Source organism: Panicum virgatum, chromosome 2K, assembly GCF_016808335.1.
Source record: "Panicum virgatum strain AP13 chromosome 2K, P.virgatum_v5, whole genome shotgun sequence".
Lineage (NCBI taxonomy): Eukaryota > Viridiplantae > Streptophyta > Magnoliopsida > Poales > Poaceae > Panicum > Panicum virgatum.
Genome location: NC_053137.1, coordinates 56,687,018 through 56,707,023, shown reverse-complemented (window position 1 = coordinate 56,707,023; position 20,006 = coordinate 56,687,018). Strand labels below are relative to the sequence as shown.

At 46.0% G+C, this 20,006-nt stretch overlaps 1 protein-coding gene across 1 annotated transcript; it reads left to right on the top strand.

Annotated features, from left to right (window-relative positions):
- The first annotated feature begins 4,634 nt into the window (after positions 1–4,634).
- LOC120688293 (calmodulin-binding transcription activator CBT-like) lies at positions 4,635–18,205 on the top strand. The gene is made up of 13 exons (XM_039970550.1): positions 4,635–4,860; positions 5,341–5,466; positions 6,452–6,567; positions 6,665–6,753; positions 7,629–7,674; positions 13,511–13,694; positions 13,967–14,050; positions 14,143–14,228; positions 14,713–15,093; positions 15,406–16,076; positions 16,517–17,069; positions 17,244–17,555; positions 17,884–18,205. Exons 1-13 carry the CDS (start codon positions 4,665–4,667, stop codon positions 17,902–17,904), a joined length of 2,865 nt encoding a protein of 954 aa, XP_039826484.1. The 5' UTR covers positions 4,635–4,664; the 3' UTR covers positions 17,905–18,205.
- Positions 18,206–20,006: the final 1,801 nt, after the last annotated feature.

The following is a 20,006-nucleotide window of genomic DNA, read 5'->3' as shown; positions in this document are numbered from 1 at the left end:
TATTTTGTGATTCTCTAAGGCAAATTCTATGGAACGAGTGAACAAGGAGAAGTAGAGTCCTTGGCTCGTTTCATGCAATCACTCCCACGGAACTGCCACAAGCTTCAAACATTCGTGGATGCAAGTTACAGATGTTAAAAGGTTTTACCCATGCACGCTAGTATTAACCATCCTTGTTACCTTTATTTGTAGAGTTGCACTTATTCTCCTATTATATTGCGTGTAGCACAAAATCCGAACAACCACCCAACTTCTCCTTTGCAGTTATTTATTTTTTTTTAAAAAAAAGGCAACTTGGGGGATCTAAGATTTTTTAGGAATGGCTCCGTGTCATCCTTAATCATGATCTCCACTTACAAGCCAAAATAAGTACAAGCGGAAGAATTTAATGTGCTGTGCGCTACACTAGCGTACTCATGATTAGTTGCTCTACTTGAGCATGCCTAGAGTGAAGTCGCTGTTGGTACTTGGTAATACAAATCGGCTGATTTGTTCATCTAATAATAAGCAATGCTTTTAATCAAACCTCGGCATTACTTCTAATCAGCAAGTACTACATGACATGCTGCTTCTGTACTGGTACTGTGGCACGCCGCTGTCCAACAGTCCAAGAGGACGCTGCTCTGAATGCCACGCTGTCTCTGCATGTCCTCGAGATGGATGTCCGAAGGTAGATCGAGCACTGTCGTCACCGTGCGGTGACGAGCACCGGAACACTGCGAGCGGGGTTTGGTGTTTCAGAGAGCTGGTAGGCGATCCAAACTATCGTATTGCAAGAGAAATTATGAAGAGTAATTGTTTCAAAAGAGATAACGGATTTCTCGTTTACCACGGTTGCTATCGTATCGTTATCTTGCCACCCTTCGCTGGAGAAATCCGTGGGCTGTCACCATCCGGCCGGTGTCATGTGCTTGCTGCAACTGCGACGAAGTCTATGAAATCTGGCAGCAGCTTCCCTTGGCTTGTTTGCGGCGCTAGCACATCAATTCCCCACGTGGTGCAATTCGGTATCTGCTAGCTAGTAGCAGAGAGCAATGCTCAAAAAGAGAGAGAGAGAGAGACCTCGCCCCCAGGCGTCCTCAATTCATGGTCTCCACTTGGTACTGGTTGATCACTAATTTTATTGCTTAACATTCAGTGATCATTTGTAGTTAGACAAAGACAAACAAGTCACTGTCCCAGTGTCCCATACAGAACGCCGAATGCAACTTGAGCTCAAGTATTTGTCGCCTAATGTCCCTATTACTTGCCTGGTGGATTCAGTAATCACCTGAGAAATTATTGCAACCAAATAGCTTTTTTGTTAGCTTTACAAAATTGCAATATTGTCAATCTAACCATGTTGGGTAGATCTATGTTTGCGGGGCCTTGCTACGGTACACCTCTTACCTCCGAGGAGGTAAAAATTACATCAAATCTGGACCCTTGATTATAAAGAGAAAAAACCAATTAGAAGATAACAAAATATTAACCAGCTTCTCCGGTCTATCTGTTACAAGCATGCATGCCGTTATTTTCTCCGTGAAATCTGCATGCGTGCAAATACCATCATAAACAATTTTTTTTATTTCTTCCACAACTTTTTCTCGACCCTGGAATGGCGTACGTGTTGGTTCTATGTCTAGCACTGCACAACTAATAGCAGACTTGTTTTTTATCCGTGACATTGGATTAATTATGTATGAATGTTACACGATAAAACAATTAGTCATTCCCAAAAAATTGGATCTGTCACGTCTCATCAAAAATATGTTACAGGTAATGCAATTATTATGTCACTAAAAAAATCAACCTATCACGTGTCAAGAAATATCTGTTACATCTGTATATTGCAACTCATGTATGTATACGTGCATTTATCACGCACAAAAGTTTTTCATACATTTGTTTGGAAGTTCATGCATGTTAGGGTAGTTAGACGGTCACGTTACCTTAGTTAGATCACGTTAGCACAGATGCATCTAATTGGTTGTTTTTTCCTTATTTATCTCTCTTTTAAAAAATATAATACAAAAATATAATAATTGTTTGATTCATCAATTACTTCTTAGGAGGTAATATATCGCATTCTTTGATCATCTAACAAAAAATGGTCGCTCCACAATTATTCTGGTGTACCGTAGCAATTGCCATGTTTGCGATGAGAGGAAGTAACTGTGCTGTAGGGAACGAGGCTTGCTCTAGAGAAGGCGCGTCGGTGTCGACCGGAGAGCAGAAGAGGAGAACGCCACGCCATTTTGCTTGTGCCCCAGTCCTAGCACTGTCGCTGAAAGCTGTGCTTGACTGTCCCTGTAGTAGCAGATCGATCGATTTGATTATGCAGGGGTCAGGAAGCGCATCATATCGACCTGTGTCACTTGTCACCCGTCCGACCGTGGAGGGCACTGTTTGTCGCCGTTCAGACTTCAGACAGTACAATACACGCTATGAGCTTATGACGAGTCATGCGGCAAATTCATGGAAATATCGTTGGAATCACCGGGCAAATTTTATACTTCGTCCGTATCAAATTATTAGTCATTTTAGCTCTTCTAGATATGATATGTATATTTTACTATACATCTAAATATATGTTATGTGTATATAGGTGTATAACAAAGACTATGCATCTAGAAAAGCTAAAGTGACTAATAATTTGAGACGGATTATATACTTACTACAATTTCCTATTTGCAATGATGGAATAATACCACATTTTTCTTCGTGTAAAAATTATCTTAATTAGCGAAAGGGCCCGTAGCCTAGTGGTTATGAGCGACTCTTCATGGGGGCGAATATTCTATGATTTAATAGTGTTGTGTTTTCAGTGGTAGGCGACGTTCTTGTCAACACGAGACACTTATGGTGACTTCGTCAATTTTGAAGATTTGCTGGCTCAGTCTCCAAAGATGCTCATAGGAGTAGAATTTGCGTGCGTGCATTATTGATAGGGGGTGAGTGTGCGTGTGTTGTGAGTAGTTCACGGGTTCTGAAATCAAACTAAGCGGAGATAATTAACGGCATTGGAGGAGCTGGTCATGTTAAGATCACTATATTAGTTAATGTTATGTCGACATATGGTACATCTAACTGTGATGATGGGCACACTAAATAGAGAACGTATCTCGTGAAAACCATGTTTTTTGTGAAAATTCGTGCAAACCATGACAAAAAAATTGTCTAAATTCACCAAAAAATCACACGTGTACATGATATGATGATACACAACCTTGTAAAATATCTTGTCCAAACTCGACTTCTTTTATAAAATATAAAAATAACAATATATATGGGTCAGCTTTGGACGGGATGATCAAATCGAAATAATGCACCCGGATCTTTGATTCGTGAAGTAGCGATAAATTATACTAGGCTGCCAGCTCGTCTATCATTTGTTTTCAGACTGATGATTTGCTTGGGCATAATCTTTCCAGCCCGAAGCACCGATTGTCTGCCCGTGTCGTGTCGTGAATTATATCATTGTCCAATAGTATATCCCTCTCGTCAAATCGTTTTGTTCCATCAATAATTCTAGATTATTTATTGTGATATTTGTTCTCAACAATTATTTGGGCACAGTTTTTCTCATGGTCAGAATAGATCGGATTACTTTATTTGCCACTGTACTTACTTTATTAGATTTAGCTTTATTTTTTAGTGCCATCTCTTACTGAAGTGTGGGCCCACACACCAAATCACGTGAGGTGAATGACATGATTATTGGCAAAAAAAACTCCCCTATTTAGAAAACAAAATTCCACTACAAATGAATTAGTTGCACACAGTAGTGTACTTTGCTTTCCTAAGTTGAACTGAAACAAAACCAAATCGAAAGCAAACTAAGATGCGAAACAAAAAAAAATCCAGTGGAGATTTGGTAGTGTAATAAAGGAGGGCAAGTAACTAGACACACTCTTAAGTCTTAATTAATTGAAGTACAAAAGTCTGGCCCTTTAAGGAATTTCGTAGTGTATACACAAGCGACTATACATTGTTGCTTATAGAAAGTTAGAAACGCTGAAAAATGCTAAAACCCTATTTGCGCACAAGTTTGTGAAGCTGGCAAGTGGGCCCAGCCACAAGTGTGTCAGCGGGTGAGCCCATGATCTCCCGTGCCAACTGCCAGGTCATGCTATCACCGAAAAGACAGTCGATGCCAAACATGAAACAAGCACCCAACCACCCGTGTTTGGTTTTGACTAGCATAGCATAGCACACAATTTCCGAGAAAAAAATCTTGCATGCATGAAGTATTAAACGAAGTTTATTTGCAAAATCTTTTTACGGATGTGTGTAACTTTTCACGATGAATCTAATGATAGTAACTAATCGATGATTAGCTATAGTGATGCTACAGTAACCATCCTCTAATCGTGCGATCGAAGGCCTCATTAGGTTCGTCTCGCGAAGTAGCACAGAGCTGTGGAGTTAGTTTTGTAAATTACATTTTATTAATTATTAATAAAGTACCACTAATTATTGATCAAAATTTTTGTACTACTAGTACTGCTACAAACCAAACAGGACCCCACTACACCACTCCTCTCCTGACACCTGGGTCCCACGGTGTCGGGTCTGCGTGCTGACCCCACACAGAGTAGCAAAAATTTGTTTATTAATTTCTTGCTATGGTTAACGGCTTGTCGCCTGTACTTTTATTTTTGGTGAAATTTCCCCTCCCCTTTATGACTTTTCTCGCGATTTTCTCAAGTCTACTTCCTCCTCCTCGTCGTCTTCTCCCCAGTCCCCACGGTGAGAGCGAGAGACAAACGCGCAGGAGGAGAGTGTGGAAGCAGCAGCTGAGCGCGGCCATGGCGGGCGGCGCCGGCGCGCGGGACCCGCTCGTCGCCTCCGAGATCCACGGCTTCCTCACCTTCGCAGGTCGACCCGCTCCGCCGCCCCCCGGCTCGAGCGCGGGCTTTCTGTTCACCGCTCGCCTCCTCTTGTCTCTTGTTACTATTTTCTATTGGGTACTGCTTGGTGCTGGCGATTCTGTTCTGTAACTCCAGTGGGTTAAGCTTCTTTCCTTTGATGCGGTTCGATTGAGCTCCGGAGCTGGTTCCTTCTGATGCCTGTCTGGCACTTTTGGGGTCCGGGGCTCTTCCAAGTGTCGCCGCTGCTCACGTGTCTTCCCATTTCGGGCTGTATGGGTTTTGCTGTTCGGCGTTGGCGATGATTCGACCTGTTTTTCGGTCTTGGCGCTTGATTTGTAATAGTATTGTATTCGTGTGCTTCTGTCGGAAGCTGATCGAATTTATGTTGCCTTCTTTCTAATCATGTCCTCTTCAAAGAAGGAAGCTTTGCGCTGCTTCTTGCACTAAATTTTTGCTTTTGTATGTTTCCTTGGTGGCTGCTGAACAGACTTGAACTTTGACAAGCTGCTGGCTGAGGCCGGAACACGCTGGTTCCGGCCGAATGAGATCTATGCAGTGCTGGCGAACCATGCCAGGTTCAAGGTCCATGCACAGCCCATCGACAAGCCCGCGAGTATGTGTTCTGCATTCACCATGAAACCCTGATCTTGCTTCACCCTGGACCTGTGATTGTTTAGTTTCTGTAACTGAATTCATGGCAAATGTGAATAAGAGGGAACAGAATTGAAGTTTGTGTGCGTGCGTGAAGTACCTTATATAAGATGGTTGTGTTTCTGAGGCTGAATAATTTGATTCGTTTGTGGAATAAACAGTACAGTTGTTCCTCAGTTTAAGGCCACTTGGTTTGTTGTTTAGAGGTAATGCTATGGCTGATCTTGTGCTAGTATTCACAAGAGATGAGATGAATGCACATTTGCCTTTTTGGAGTACGAGAGAGACCTACTTCATTGACTTCAATCAGTCTTTTCCATGTTGTAATTATTAAAAGTTTTCTTCCTTTCTGTTTGATAATCTTCTGCCTTCATGTTTAGCAGCTATGCATCTGATTTTTGCTCATGTCTTTATGTGCTTTAGTTTCTACTCTTCAAACTATAGCTGGGATCATAACAGATGAAACATACATTGAAATGAAAATGTTTTTTATGGTATTGACTGTAAATTACTAAATTCAAGATTAACTTTGCTTGCTATGATCTTTTTTGGTGCTATGTCATTTGTTTCGAAAACACTTATATTTTTTCACATTGACGTTGCTCTTTCATTTGCTTACTTGTTCCATGAGTTTGCAGATACTTGTCACTAAAACACATTTTCGCTGCTAATTTATCACTGTAACTTATGTTATCTTCTATAATAACATGGTTTGCATGGGGAAATCATTTTATCCTTTGTGCTACTTGTATGTTTTTTTTTGCTACCATTATTCCTGTGCTTAGTTGTTCCTACATCTGTGTACATCTGATTGCACCAGTCTGGATTGCACTACCTTTAGACAATGTCTACATCTCTAAGTCTTGTATTAGTCTTCTAGTTCCACCATATTTCTATCAGAGAATTGGTCTGCCATTCCAAACCGTTGTAACTTTCTTTTAAATCAGGTGGTACTGTTGTTCTGTATGATCGTAAAGTTGTCCGAAACTTCCGTAAAGATGGCCATAATTGGAAGAAAAAGAAGGATGGCAAGACTGTCCAAGAAGCCCATGAAAAATTAAAGGTAATTTGTGCAAATAACTGAAATTGGCTGCTTGCTTATTGTTGCATTGCATATTCTAGTACCTCCCACCATTATTGGAGCTTGTCTTATTTTGTAGATTGGTAATGAAGAAAAGGTTCATGTGTATTATGCTCGAGGAGAGGAAGATCCAAATTTCTTTCGTAGATGCTACTGGCTGCTTGACAAGTAAGATTTCAATAATTCAACCCCAGCTTTCAAGATTATGTTTATACCACTGAGCCTCAGAACTGATCGATAGCTCGGTTGGTGGAGCCTCCGTTTGAGAGGTAGCCCACCCAGGCTCGAACCTGGGTGCTCACATGTTGTTTTGAGTGCCTGCCTAAAGGGTTTGGTACTCCCCTCTCTTAAGCTGAAGGCTGGGCGACCTCTTCTCCCTGTGGTTGAGTTTTTTTTTACAACTGAACCTTATTTATGTCCTGTATATGAGCAATCTTTTTTTTTCAACTGAACCTTATTTATGTCCTGTATATGAGCAATCTTTTTTTTCTTATTCTTTTAAGCTGAAAAATAGTAGCATACCGGAACGCTGACATCATGAATAGCTTTATGCAACAGAATCGATGTTTTAGTTTGATGCCTTCATGCTTCTTGTCCATTTGCAGACTTGAAACATCTGCAAGGACTGTGTGGTAAAAAATCAAGTAAATCCATTATCATAAATTGGTAGAAAAAGGGAAAGGCTCGACATTGCTTACTTTGGGAGCCAAAGCACAAAGTTATAGATTAGTCAGATAAACATCAGTACTGTTAGATGGATAATGTCTCGTAAGTCGTAATGTCTAGCCATGCAGTTGCGTGGACAACTCGGCTAGTTCATAAGAGTGCATGTTATTGTCACATTATGTTCAGTTGAGCGGAATTGATCTATTAGTAAGACAAGAGTTTTGTTGAAGGATTACATAATATGAAGCTGATGGTGGCATATATTTCCTTATATTGTTCCACCACAACTATGACTTGTCTTTTGCATTCTCTGTATCAGATGCAAATGCCATGCCAGTTATCTTTGCTGACATTATTCTTGTCTGTTTCTTATTCAGAGAGTTGGAGCGCATAGTTCTTGTGCATTATCGTCAAACATCTGAGGTTTGGTTTGTTCCTTCTCTACCCATATCTTGTTTCTGTAATATACCAACACCTACAACATCAAATTAGTTCATTAAATCCACCATAATATATGTGTTTGTAGGAGAGAATGAGTAGTCTATTCTCCAAACCCTAGAAGGGTTGCTAATATAGTAGCTGTACATGGGCCTCTAGATGGGCCTAATACATGGGCCATAAGGGCCAATCACACATACACCAACACCCCCCGCAGTCTGAACTACCGGCGCAGCGGTGTTCAAGACTGGACAATAAAGAAAGCACACACAGGGCAAACCCCCCCTCCCCCCCGCGCAGCCACAACTAGCCACCTGCTACGTCGAGGCTGGAGCGAAACTCCGAGAAAGTCGAGGAGGGGAGACCCTTGGTGAAGATGTCAGCAAATTGGGAGGTGGTCGGGACATGGAGGACCCGAACATCGCCGATAGCGACCCTATCGCGAACGAAGTGCAAATCGATCTCCACATGCTTCATCCGCTGATGCTGAACGGGGTTGGTGGAGAGATACACGGCGCTGAGCGTGCTCTTGGCGAGCGGGCTATGGAGCTCCGCAAGGAGCTGTCGTAGCCAGGACGCCTCCGCCACGCTGTTAGCGACAGCACGGTACTCCGCCTCGGCACTGGAGCGGGAGACAACCGGCTGCCGCTTGGACGACTAGGAGACAAGGTTGCCGCCCAGGAAGACGGCATAGCCGGAAGTGGAGCGGTGAGTGTCCGGACAGCCAGCCCAGTCAGCGTCGGTGTAGACAACCAGCTCAGCAGAGGGATAGCGGTGAAGAACCAGGCCGAAGTCAACAGTGCCACGGACGTAGCAGAGAAGACACTTCAGCGCAACAAGATGTGACTCCCGAGGATCATGCATATGAAGGCAGACCTGCTGAACGGCATATGTGAGGTCCGGTCTGGCGAAAGTGAGGTACTGCAAGGCACCGACAAGACTCCGGTAGGCAGTAGGATCAGCCACGAGATCACCCAGATCAGCAGACAGCTTTGCCTGAGTGTCGACAGGAGTGGAGCATGGCTTGCAATCAGTCATCCCAGCTCGCTCCAGAATATCAAGAGCATACTGCCGCTGGCGAAGGAGAAGGCCAAACGGGTGAGGCTCAACAGTGACACCTAGGAAGTGATGGAGCTGACCAAGATCCTTCATAGCAAACTCCTGCTGCAGAGAATATGATGCGTTGAAACAACTGCTGACTGGAGGCTGTGAGCACAATGTCATCAACATAGAGCAGCAGGTAGACAGTCTCATCCCCACGGCGGTAGATGAACAGAGAAGTGTCAGACTTGGCCTCGGTGAACCCCAAAGTCAGCAAGAACGTGACAAACCGAGAATACCAAGCCCGAGTAGCCTGCTTCATGCCATAGAGAGACTTGTTGAGCCGGCAGGCCATATCCGGACGACTGGAGTCCACAAATCCCGCTGGCTGACTGCAGTAGACTGTTTCTGACAGAGTGCCATGGAGAAAAGCATTATTCACATCCAGCTGGTGCACAGGCCATGAGCGAGAGAGAGCGAGCGAGAGGACCGTGCGCACTGTAGCAGGCTTCACCACTGGACTGAAAGTCTCATCATAGTCCACACCAGGCCGCTGGGTGAAACCTCAGAGAACCCAGCGAGCCTCGTAGCGATCCAGTGTACCACCAGCCCGACGCTTATGCGTCCAGATCCACTTGCCAGTAACCACGTTGCAACCAGACGGACGCTGCACGAGATCCTACGTCTGGTTGGCAAGAAGAGCCGCGTACTCCTCTTCCATCGCGCGACGCCAGTGAGGATCCGCCAGGGCCTCGCGGACAGAGGAGGGTACCGGAGACATCCGCGGCTCTCCCTCGGTGGTGGAGAGAGTCGCGGGCTGAGAAGCCATCCGCCGAGTCACCATGGGATGAATATGATGAGGGTCCCGATGAATGACTGGCGGGTGGTACACAGCCGGCCCGACTCGAGAGCGAGTCGGCGGAGGCGGCTGCGGCTGCGGCGACGGCTCCAGTGTACGTGGCGGTGGAGACTCCGGTGCCGGAGTCGGAGGCCGCAGGTCCGGCGCCGGTGCTGGCACCGAACGACGCCGGTACACCTGCACCGGCTGGGCGTAGCGCGCAGGCGCCGTAGGAGGCACCGGGGCCACGCGTGGCGCAGTAGGAGACACCGGGGCCGCGCGTGGCACGATAGGAGGTCCTGGGGCCGCGCGTGGCGCAGCAGGGATCACCGGAAGGGTGCCGGCGTACCAGAAAAACCTGCAGGGAAAGGACAGACAGACAAAGGTGGCTGAACCACCGGGTCAGGCGAAAACAGGGACTCCAACTCGGGGTCAGGGGAAGGTGTAGAGGAGGTGGAGTAGGGGAAATCCGACTCGTCAAACACAACATGTTGGGAGATGAGGACCCGGCGAGAGGGGAGTAACCAAGAAACACATACCGTGTCGAGCGGGGCGCCAGCTTGTGAGGAGCAGTGGCGGAGATGTTAGGATAACATGCACACCCGAAGACACGAAGGTGATCGTAGCGAGGAGGGGTACCGAAAAGAGCGTGGTGTGGAGTGGGAGAAGGGGAAGCAGTGGACGGAAGGCGGTTAAGCAAGTAGGTGGCGGTGTGGAGACTCTCAGCCCAGAAGCGGGGAGGCAGAGGCCTGGATCAGAAGGGTGTGCATGACGTCGTTCGTCGTGCGAATCATCCGCTCAGCCTTGCCGTTCTGGGGAGAGGTATACGGACAAGACATACGCAGCTGAACACCCCGAGAGAGGAAGAAAGAACGGGAGGTGGAGTTGTCGAACTCGCGCCCGTTGTCACACTGGACGGCCTTAATGGTGAGGCCGAACTGAGTGGACACCCAGGCAAAGAAGTGGAGGAGGGTGGGAAAGGTCTCAGACTTGGCGCGCAAAGGAAAAGTCCTAGAGTAATGAGAGAAATCATCAACCACCACCAGATAGTATTTATAGCCAGAAATGCTGAGTATAGGAGAGGTCCACAGGTCACAGTGAACAAGATCAAAGGCATGCGTCGTATGCGAAGAAGAAGAAGAAAAAGAAAGTCTAACATGACGACCTAACTGGCACGCATGACAGAAGTGCTCAACAGGATCCATAGTACAAGGAACATCGGTACTACGACTGAGATGAGCCAAAACGTCGCGAGCGGGGTGATCAAGCCGGCGGTGCCAGGTGGGGCGGTGCCAGGTGGTGGAAGACGGCGTCGCGACAAAGGTAGCAGACGAAGAAGTCGAATGCGGAGCAGCGGAAGCAGAAAGACGAAGGGTGTGAAGGGGCCCCGAGCTATCACATCGGAGGAGCGGACACCGGGAAGCTGAATCCTTCACAGTAAGACCAGAGGAGTCAAATTCGATGGAAAAAGAATTGTCAGCAGTAAACTGGCGAATGGAAAGAAGATTATGAATCATCTGAGGAGCAACAAGAACATTGGGAAGACGGAAAGAACCAGGAGCAGAACCCACGACGGTGACAGGAAGACAAGACCCATCACCAATCATGATGGAAGAAGGACAAGAGGGATGTGGGGGTCGAACAGAAGAGAGGATACCGGCATCTGGGGTGGTGTGGAAGGAGGCACCCGAGTCGGCGATCACTCGGTGTTGACCGGCGGTGTCTGTCCCATGGTGCTGAAGGACTGCGCCAGCGCGGCCTGGTCCCACCCCCCAGGCCAGGTCGGTGGCTGGCTAGGCTGAGCAGGTGGAGTCCAGGACGGCGCGAACAGAGGAGCAGCACCGGTGAACAGGGCCGCCGGCTGGAGCTGGGGACGAGGCCCCCCTGACCCTGAAACGGCCACATCGAGATGCGCCCTGACCATGGGTTGCTGAAGGATTGCCAGGGCGTAGCTCCAGGTGCAGGGCCAGAAGCAGGAGCCAGAGCCGGAGTCGGCGTGCCCCGACGACCCCCACCGGCACCACCAGGAGCAGTGCCACCAGCACCGCCACCACCACGTGCTCCCCGCCGACGACGTCCACCACGCCCCCCCCCACCCCCGGTATGCTTGGTGGGAGGAGCACCAAGGAGGGAGGTGGCTGGCGAGGCGGAGGAAGCCAGTGGAGCAGCCACGAGCGCGGTGGAGGAGGACGAGGACGAGCCGGTCGCGGGACCCTTGGTGATCTCCTCGAGAACGAGGTCGTCCCGGACCTGCTGGAAGGAGGGGAAGGGCCTCTGGCGGGTGATCCATGTCCGCAAGTGGTCATAGGTGCTGTTGAGACCCTGTAGGACATTGAGCACCAAGACCCGGTTAGGCACCGGACACCCGAGGTCGTGAAGAACATCAGCCATGCCCTTCATCCTCCTGCATAACTCACCAACGGAGAGGTCCCCCTGCTCGAAGGTGCGGAAGGAGGCGTCGAGCTGGAGAGCGCGGAACTCAGCATTGTCGAGGAACTGCTCCTCGAGCGCTTGCCAGGCCTGTCGAGTGGTGCCGCCGTGAGTCCTGACGATGTCCTGCAAATCTAGGGAGATGGTCCTAAAGATCCAGGACATGACGACGCTGTCGAGGCGCAGCCACACCAGGTCCCGCGCCTCGACCGGCGTGTCGAGGAGGACGTGGTCGTCGAGGGCGTAGCGGCGGAGGGCGAGGAGGACCTGATCCCGCCAGCGCCCGTAGGAGGAGGACGTGGGGTCGAGGAGGACGGAGACCAAGGCCTTGATGTTCTGGACGCCGCCGGCCTGAAGGTGGAGCTGGGCGACCATGGGATCGGTCGGGTCGAGCCGGGTCCAGAACCAGAGGGCGGAGCCTGGTACGAAGAAGAGGCGCCGTGCTCGGTGAAGGGGATGACGGGCTGCTGGCCGGAGGAGACACGAAAGTAGTGCTCCGCCTCGGCAACCCGACGAGTGAGAGCATCGGCCGCGGAGCGCTCGCGCTCCCAAGCGAGGGCAGCCGCACGGACCCGCTCCTGAGCCGCCGAAGCCTCGGACTTGGTGGCGAGGAGGGCCGTGGCGAGAGCAGTGTCGGCCGTAGCAGCTCCGGCGACGATCTGCTGCCCACGGAGGGCGGCGGCGGCGTACGGCGCATCCCGGGGGGGGGGGGGCATCCCGAGCCCAGGCCACACGGGCGCGAGCGCGGCCGGCGCGGAAAGGGCTTCAGGAAGGGCGGCGTCGGCTTGGGCAACCCCGGCGGGAAGGGGCTGCTTGCCCGCAGCGATGACAGCGGCGCGGTGAGCATCACAGAGGAGGAAGGGGCCACCCAGGGCGTCCGCGGCGTGGGCGGCAGCCGCCGCGACGGCGCCCGCGGCACCCACACCTGGAGCAGGTGCCCCGGCGGGAGGAGCAGGGGCGGCCGCGGCCGCGGCGGCGCCCGGAGCAGGGGCCCCAGCGGGAGGAGCAGGGGCGGCGGCGTCCGGGGCCAGCGCGCCCGCGCAGCAGCGGCGAGTGCGGTCGCGGGGTGGGGCCACGCGCGCGGCGCAGGAGCAGGGGTGGCGCAGAAGAAGAGGAGGGAAGGGGAGGAGGCGGCGGCGGCAGGGAAGGGGGTGAGAGGAAAAACTAGGCTCTTGATACCATGTAGGAGAGAATGAGTAGTCTATTCTCCAAACCCTAGAAGGGTGGGTAATATAGTAGCTGTACATGGGCCTCTAGATGGGCCTAATACATGGGCCATAAGGGCCACATGGGCCATAAGGGCCACTCACACATACACCAACATTGTTGATAGTGCATTTATTTGGTTTGTAGATCGTAATGTATTTTCTAAAAGTTGGTCAAAGTTTAAGAAGTTTGACCCAGACAAACTAAAATGTCCTACATAGACAAACTAAAATGTCCTACATTCTGGAACGGAGGGAGTACATGTTTTATTATGTTCTATCTGCTAATATGTTTTATACTAAACAGGAAAATGCCATACCACCACCACATATAGAAGCTGAAGTTGCAGAAGTGCCTCCAATCAATATTATTCATTATACCTCTCCTCTAACATCAACAGATTCTGCCTCTGCTCGTACTGAGCTATCTTCTTGTGCAGCTGCTGCACCAGAAGAAATTAACTCACATGGTGGCAGAGCGATTTCTTGTGGTGAGAAATTCTTAGGTCCCAGACGTTTCTTAGTTATTGATTATATGTGTCCTTCTATGCCAGTTTCTACATCTATAACTTTTTGAAAATTTTGAAATATGTAAATACAGTTTCGATAACTAGACCTGCTTTTCTTGATAGCGTTTAGTTTATGATACTTTCCTATGGATGCCAAAAATTTTAAAGTCTGCTGTTTTACATCTTACAATTTTGACTTGTATATCTTTATTTTCGAGAGGTATACTACTGTACCTGTTTTGGTGATATTGCAGAAACAGATGATCATGATTCTAGCCTCGAATCATTCTGGGTAGATCTATTGGAGTCATCTATGAAGAATGATACTTCTGTCCGTGGTGGGTGTTCTTTTTGACATATCTGCAAAAATATTTTGGTATGAAGTATAAACTGTTGTAGAGATTGTAATCCTGCTTATTATATAAAACAGGTGGATCTTTGACACCCAATCAGCAGACTAATTATGGGATGAGGGATTCTGGAAATAATATCTTGAATACCAATGCCACAAGTAATGTAAGTGAGCAACGTCTGCCACTATAACTATAACCTACGTTTTTTCAATTGCAATTGGGCATGAATGAAAACTTGCACGGAGTTACTCTGCTTTTATCATTGCTAAAAACACTATAACTGACTCTTAATTTCTGCTTCTTCTTTACTTTTTCCTACTAGTATTTTTAGTTACCACCGTAATTAAAGATTTTTACTAGTATTTTTAGTTACCACCGTAATTAAAGATTTTTAAGTTGTAACATTTATAGTTGAAATCTTGCATGGAATTATTTCTTTGCATTGCGAAATTCACATAACTACGTCCCTTGACTTGCTTCACTGTTTTAGATTTCTTTACTTTTCTCAGTGCACTTCAATTGTGGCCCTTAATTTGCTCGAGAATGGTGTATTTATGCACGGGCGTGGGTTCACGATTGTTTGTTTTCTTGTATCGTTCTGTGTCTGCCATGATGGATCAGATGCATCTCTGTTTTCCTTTTTGCAGGCTATCTTTTCTTCACCAGATAATGTAGTTTCAGAAGCTTATGCTGCCAATCCTAGCCTCAATCAAGTATCAGAGAGTTACTATGGAGCTCTGAAACATCAAGTGAACCAATCTCCATCCCTTTTAACGTCAGATCTGGATTCTCAATCAAAGCCTCTTGCAAATTCTATTATGAAGACTCCAGTGGATGGTAACATGCCTAGTGATGTGCCTACTAGGCAGAACAGTCTTGGACTGTGGAAGTACTTGGATGATGATATTAGTTGTTTAATGAATAATCCAAGCTCAGCCGTACCCATCACTCGATCAGTGATTGACGAAATGCCATTTCACATCATTGAGATCTCCTCAGAATGGGCTTATTGTACAGACGATACAAAGGTTTTTTTTTCTTTTCCTTTCATCCCATACTGAGTTTTCATGCTTGCTTGTTTTTGCCCCCTCTTCAGTTGCTCAGTTCGCATGGAAATGTTCTACTTCACCTTCATATGTTATGAACCATTCAAATGATCACTTAATGTAACAACTAGTATCATGTATCTCCTGGTTGGGTGGAGCAGGGGTGGGGGTGGGGTCTGCAATATACGTTTAAAGTTTTAAGAGAGCAATTTACATGCATGCATGTGTGAGTTTATCAGTTTTTAGATCTATATTTCACTACTCTGCAAAATTGTTAATGTTAACTTATTGTAGGTCCTCATGGTTGGATACTTCCTTGACAACTACAAACATCTGGCTGGGGCCAATCTATACTGTGTTATTGGTGAGCAATGTGTTACCGCAGACACTATCCAAACTGGAGTTTACCGTTTCATGGCTAGACCACATGTGCCTGGACGAGTGAATCTTTATTTGACTTTGGATGGGAAAACTCCAATTAGCGAGGTTTTGAGTTTTGAGTACCGTACGATGCCTGGCAGCTCAGATAATGATGAACCCAAAAAGTCGAAGCTTCATATGCAGATGAGACTAGCTCGCTTGTTGTTCTCTACAAGCCAGAAAAAGATAGCACCAAAGTTCCTTGTAGAAGGTAGCAGAGTTTCCAATCTCTTATCAGCATCGACAGAGAAAGAATGGATTGAATTGTTCAAATGCATTACTGATTCTAAAGGCACTAACATTCCTGCTACTGAGAGCTTGCTTGAACTTGTGTTGCGAAATAAATTACAAGAGTGGCTTGTGGAAAAAATAATTGAAGGACATAAGTCAACAGACCGTGACGATCTAGGACAAGGACCTATACATCTGTGTTCTATCTTGGGCTATACCTGGGCCATTCTCTTATTTTCTTTGTCAGGATTATCCTTGGATTTTCGTGATTCTTCTGGTTGGACAGCTCTGCACTGGGCCGCATACTATGGGAGGTAACCTCTATTTTCTCAAATTCCTGATGCCTTTACTTTCTCTGACTAACATGAACAGAAAGAAAAATGAAGAAAATATTGATTTCTTGTATGAGTTCTTGCAACTGGGGGTGTGTTTATCACATGACTACATGAACTAGAAAAATGTGGAAAGAAATCATGTCTTGTATGAGTTCTTGCACTTTGGATGTTGTTATACGGGTTGGTAGGATGATGGCCAAACTTTAGTTTTCAAAACCTGCTAAGTTAGGAATTTCTGAATTAAGTGGATCTCAAAAACTGTGTTTTCTATCAACGGACATCTGGTTGATCTTCATGGTGATTACTATTATATTGGACAATATGTTATCTCAGGCACATTTTTGTTGGGATCAAATTATCTTTTTTATATTTTTCATAGTCATCTGGTGCTAACTTATTTTTCATTATTCTTTTGCCAGGGAAAAAATGGTTGCTGCTCTTTTGTCTGCTGGAGCAAATCCGAGCTTGGTTACAGATCCTACTCATGATGACCCTGGTGGACTCACTGCTGCTGATCTAGCTGCAAGACAAGGTTTTGATGGCTTAGCTGCATATCTTGCTGAGAAAGCGTTGACTGCTCATTTTGAAGCCATGTCACTATCCAAGGATAAGAGATCAACATCAAGGACACAGTCAATAAAACAAATTTCCAAGGAATTTGAAAACCTTACTGAACAAGAATTGTGCTTACGAGAATCTTTAGCAGCCTACCGTAATGCTGCTGATGCTGCCAGCAATATCCAAGCTGCTCTTAGGGAACGAACTCTTAAGCTTCAAACAAAAGCAATTCAGTCGGCCAATCCTGAGATTGAAGCGGCTACGATAGTTGCTGCTATGAGGATTCAGCATGCATTCCGGAACTACAACAGAAAGAAAATGATGCGAGCTGCCGCACGAATACAAAGTCATTTCCGAACATGGCAGATGAGGAGGAACTTCATGGACATGCGAAGACAAGCTATAAAAATACAAGTAAAGCTTCTGTTATTATTGTGTGTTTTGGTTTGCTACTTTTCCTTTTCCCAGGGATTCATTTTGTTCATGTGTTGGCAAGCACCAGATGATGCCATCTGAAAAATTTTGCAACCTGTTATCCTGTATGTATCTCATGTATCGTGTGGTCTAATGATTCAAACATCTGCTCAGGCTGCATACCGAGGTCACCAAGTGAGAAGGCAGTACCGCAAGGTAATATGGTCCGTTGGAGTCGTGGAGAAAGCTATCTTGCGATGGAGGAAGAAGAGAAAAGGCCTGCGTGGCATTGCAACTGGAATGCCAGTAGCAATGTCTACAGATACAGAAGCAGCAAGCACTGTAGAGGAGGATTACTATCAGGTTGGCCGGCAACAAGCTGAGGACAGGTTTAACAGATCAGTGGTACGTGTCCAAGCTCTGTTCCGTTCTCATCGGGCACAACAGGAGTACCGGAGGATGAAGGTTGCTCATGAGGAGGCCAAGGTAAGGAATTTACCTTTGCTGATACTGACCAACATCTGAAAATGCTTTAGTTCTATCGAGACAGGAACAAATTCTTTCAACTATTGTCGTTCTGCTGTATGAATATGTGCCTGCTCTAGTTGTCCTTAGGCTTTTGTCAAATGTTCTGAATGTAGTAAATCTGTTACCTGGTGTCAGGAATAGTCAGATTCGCAAAATGTGAATCCCTATACAAGATTTGAACTAGGCACTTGCACATGGGATTAACGTTACAAACACTAAGTAGATTTAATTTGTAGGCACTGCAATAGCTATTTCTTACATTTGTGCCTGTCATTGTATTTTGCAGGTGGAGTTCAGTCAACAATAGTTAGGACTGGCATACATTGTAGGGGTTGCTAGTTCTTCTAATTCTTGTATATTGGAAGGAACAGCCGTAGCCTGCTGATGCTGTACATTTTAGGACCATCTGATGCTTGTGGTCAGTCTGGCAAATGTATCTGTCGCTAGGCTTCTAGTTTGTTGTGCATTTGGCTGGTTTTAGTTGGGTGGAAATGGCACTGTGCTTTGTAGGCCTGGGTTGTGTGCATGCAAGTACAAATAAGGTTGTACATGGTAATAATAATTCCACCCGACTATATTCAGGTGAATTGCGAGCAAAATTTGCAATATGTTGGCCACTTTTCTCTTTCTTTTATTTGACGGTATCTTTCCCACGATCAATGCTAGCAAGAAAAGAAAAATCGAAGCAAGCAATTGTTGAGAACAATAGCAAACGAATGCTGAGATTGTATGTTCTCATGATGATGAAAATCGAATTCCAATCAAGCAACTCTGAAGAATCAGTGAAGTACGATCGAGATGACTGCTGCAAACATTAGTTAGTTACTAGACAAATATGCTGTGCAATGCAATGAATAAAGTTGGTATAAGTATCGAATATGTATAGTTTGTGGTTTAATTTATAGAAATTTATGTGATCGAGCCGTGGACGGAGGGCTTGTCGGACTCACGTAGACGTCACCCTACAAATGAGTCGGAAACCAAACTATACCCAACCACTCCATTCTCATGAGAGAAATTATATGACCCACTTCATTCCAAACTACCACCATCACACACCAATCCAACTCAAATATTTGAGCTCATAATGTAATAAACTATTAGCCAAATTATGGTTACAACCCAATAAGAACCTATTTCTTAAAAAGAATATATAATATAGATTGTCACACTATTTTGCACAGAGTAGCTGCCAATTATACTGAGTCATCTTAAAAAAAATCGATCAATTTCGATAAAATTTTATAGTAAACGCGAGATTTTAACTCCAGGGTCCGGCTCTTGACATGGGCCCCACATGTAGGTCTAGCCACACTACTTTGCACAGAGTAGCTGTCAGTCATACTGAGTCATCTCCAACAAACTTCAGTCAATTTCGATAACATTTTATATTGTGAACACGAGATTTTAATTTCAGGGTCCGACTCGGGCTCACGTAGCTGCCAGTCATACTGAGTCATCTCCAACAAATTTCGGTCAATTTTGATAAAATTTTATAGTGTGAAAGTGAGATTTTAATTCTAGGGTCCGGCTCTTGATATAGGTAGGTCTAGCCAAACTATTTTGCACAGAGTAGCTGCCAGTCATACTGAGTGATCTCCAATAAATTTCAGTCAATTTTGATAAAAATTTATAGTGTGAACGCACGGTTTTATTTTCATGGTCCAGCTCTGCACAAAGAATCCATTTCAATCCATCCCAACCCGCATGTATATAGAACCTGCTCCGCCCCATCTCATTTCAACCCACCCAAATACACTCCATATTAAAACCCAACCCATTAAATCTATTTGAACCCACATCGTTTGCAGGGTGACATAGATGAAGGGCTTGTCCGACTCACATACGGATAGACGGAGGGCTTGTCGGACTCACATATGGGATAGATTAAGATCCACATACTGTCAATGATACAAGATGGACCAAACCAAATATTTAGGCTGACCGAGTTATAAATTTAGGTGGACCGAACCAAATATTTTACTTACTTTAAAAACAGATATAGATATAGATATAGTAGATATGTAATATGTGCATACAACTTGCTGTATTAAACTACATTGACCGCCGCATCTAACTAGGGCGGCATGGATCCCTTGAGCAGCTCGGCCAACGTTTACCTCTGCGGCGATCACTTATGTATAGTAGTACGTCGTCGGTGAGAAGCAGTCGTCTTGACGCCGGCATCCACCTCCGGCTTAGAGTGCTGGGCCGAACGGTCGTCTCATGTAGAACGCCACGAGATCTTTTATAGTATATATAAGAGCATCTCCAATAATTTTCTATTTCTCTTCGTCATCTTTGATTTTTTGGAAAAAAGTCAAAAAAAAGTCTTCAATGATTTCCCATTCTAATTCTCTATCTTCTAACAATTGGCAACTTGGTATTCCTTGTGCGTAAAAATACGCA

Coding starts and splice junctions, on each gene's coding strand:
- LOC120688293 (XM_039970550.1), top strand. CDS start 4,665: ATGACTTTTCTCGCGATTTTCTCAAGTCTACTTCCTCCTCCTCGTCGT. Junction 6,754..7,628: donor TGCTACTGGCTGCTTGACAA/GTAAGATTTCAA, acceptor TTTCTTATTCAG/AGAGTTGGAGCGCATAGTTC. Junction 14,229..14,712: donor ATACCAATGCCACAAGTAAT/GTAAGTGAGCAA, acceptor TCCTTTTTGCAG/GCTATCTTTTCTTCACCAGA.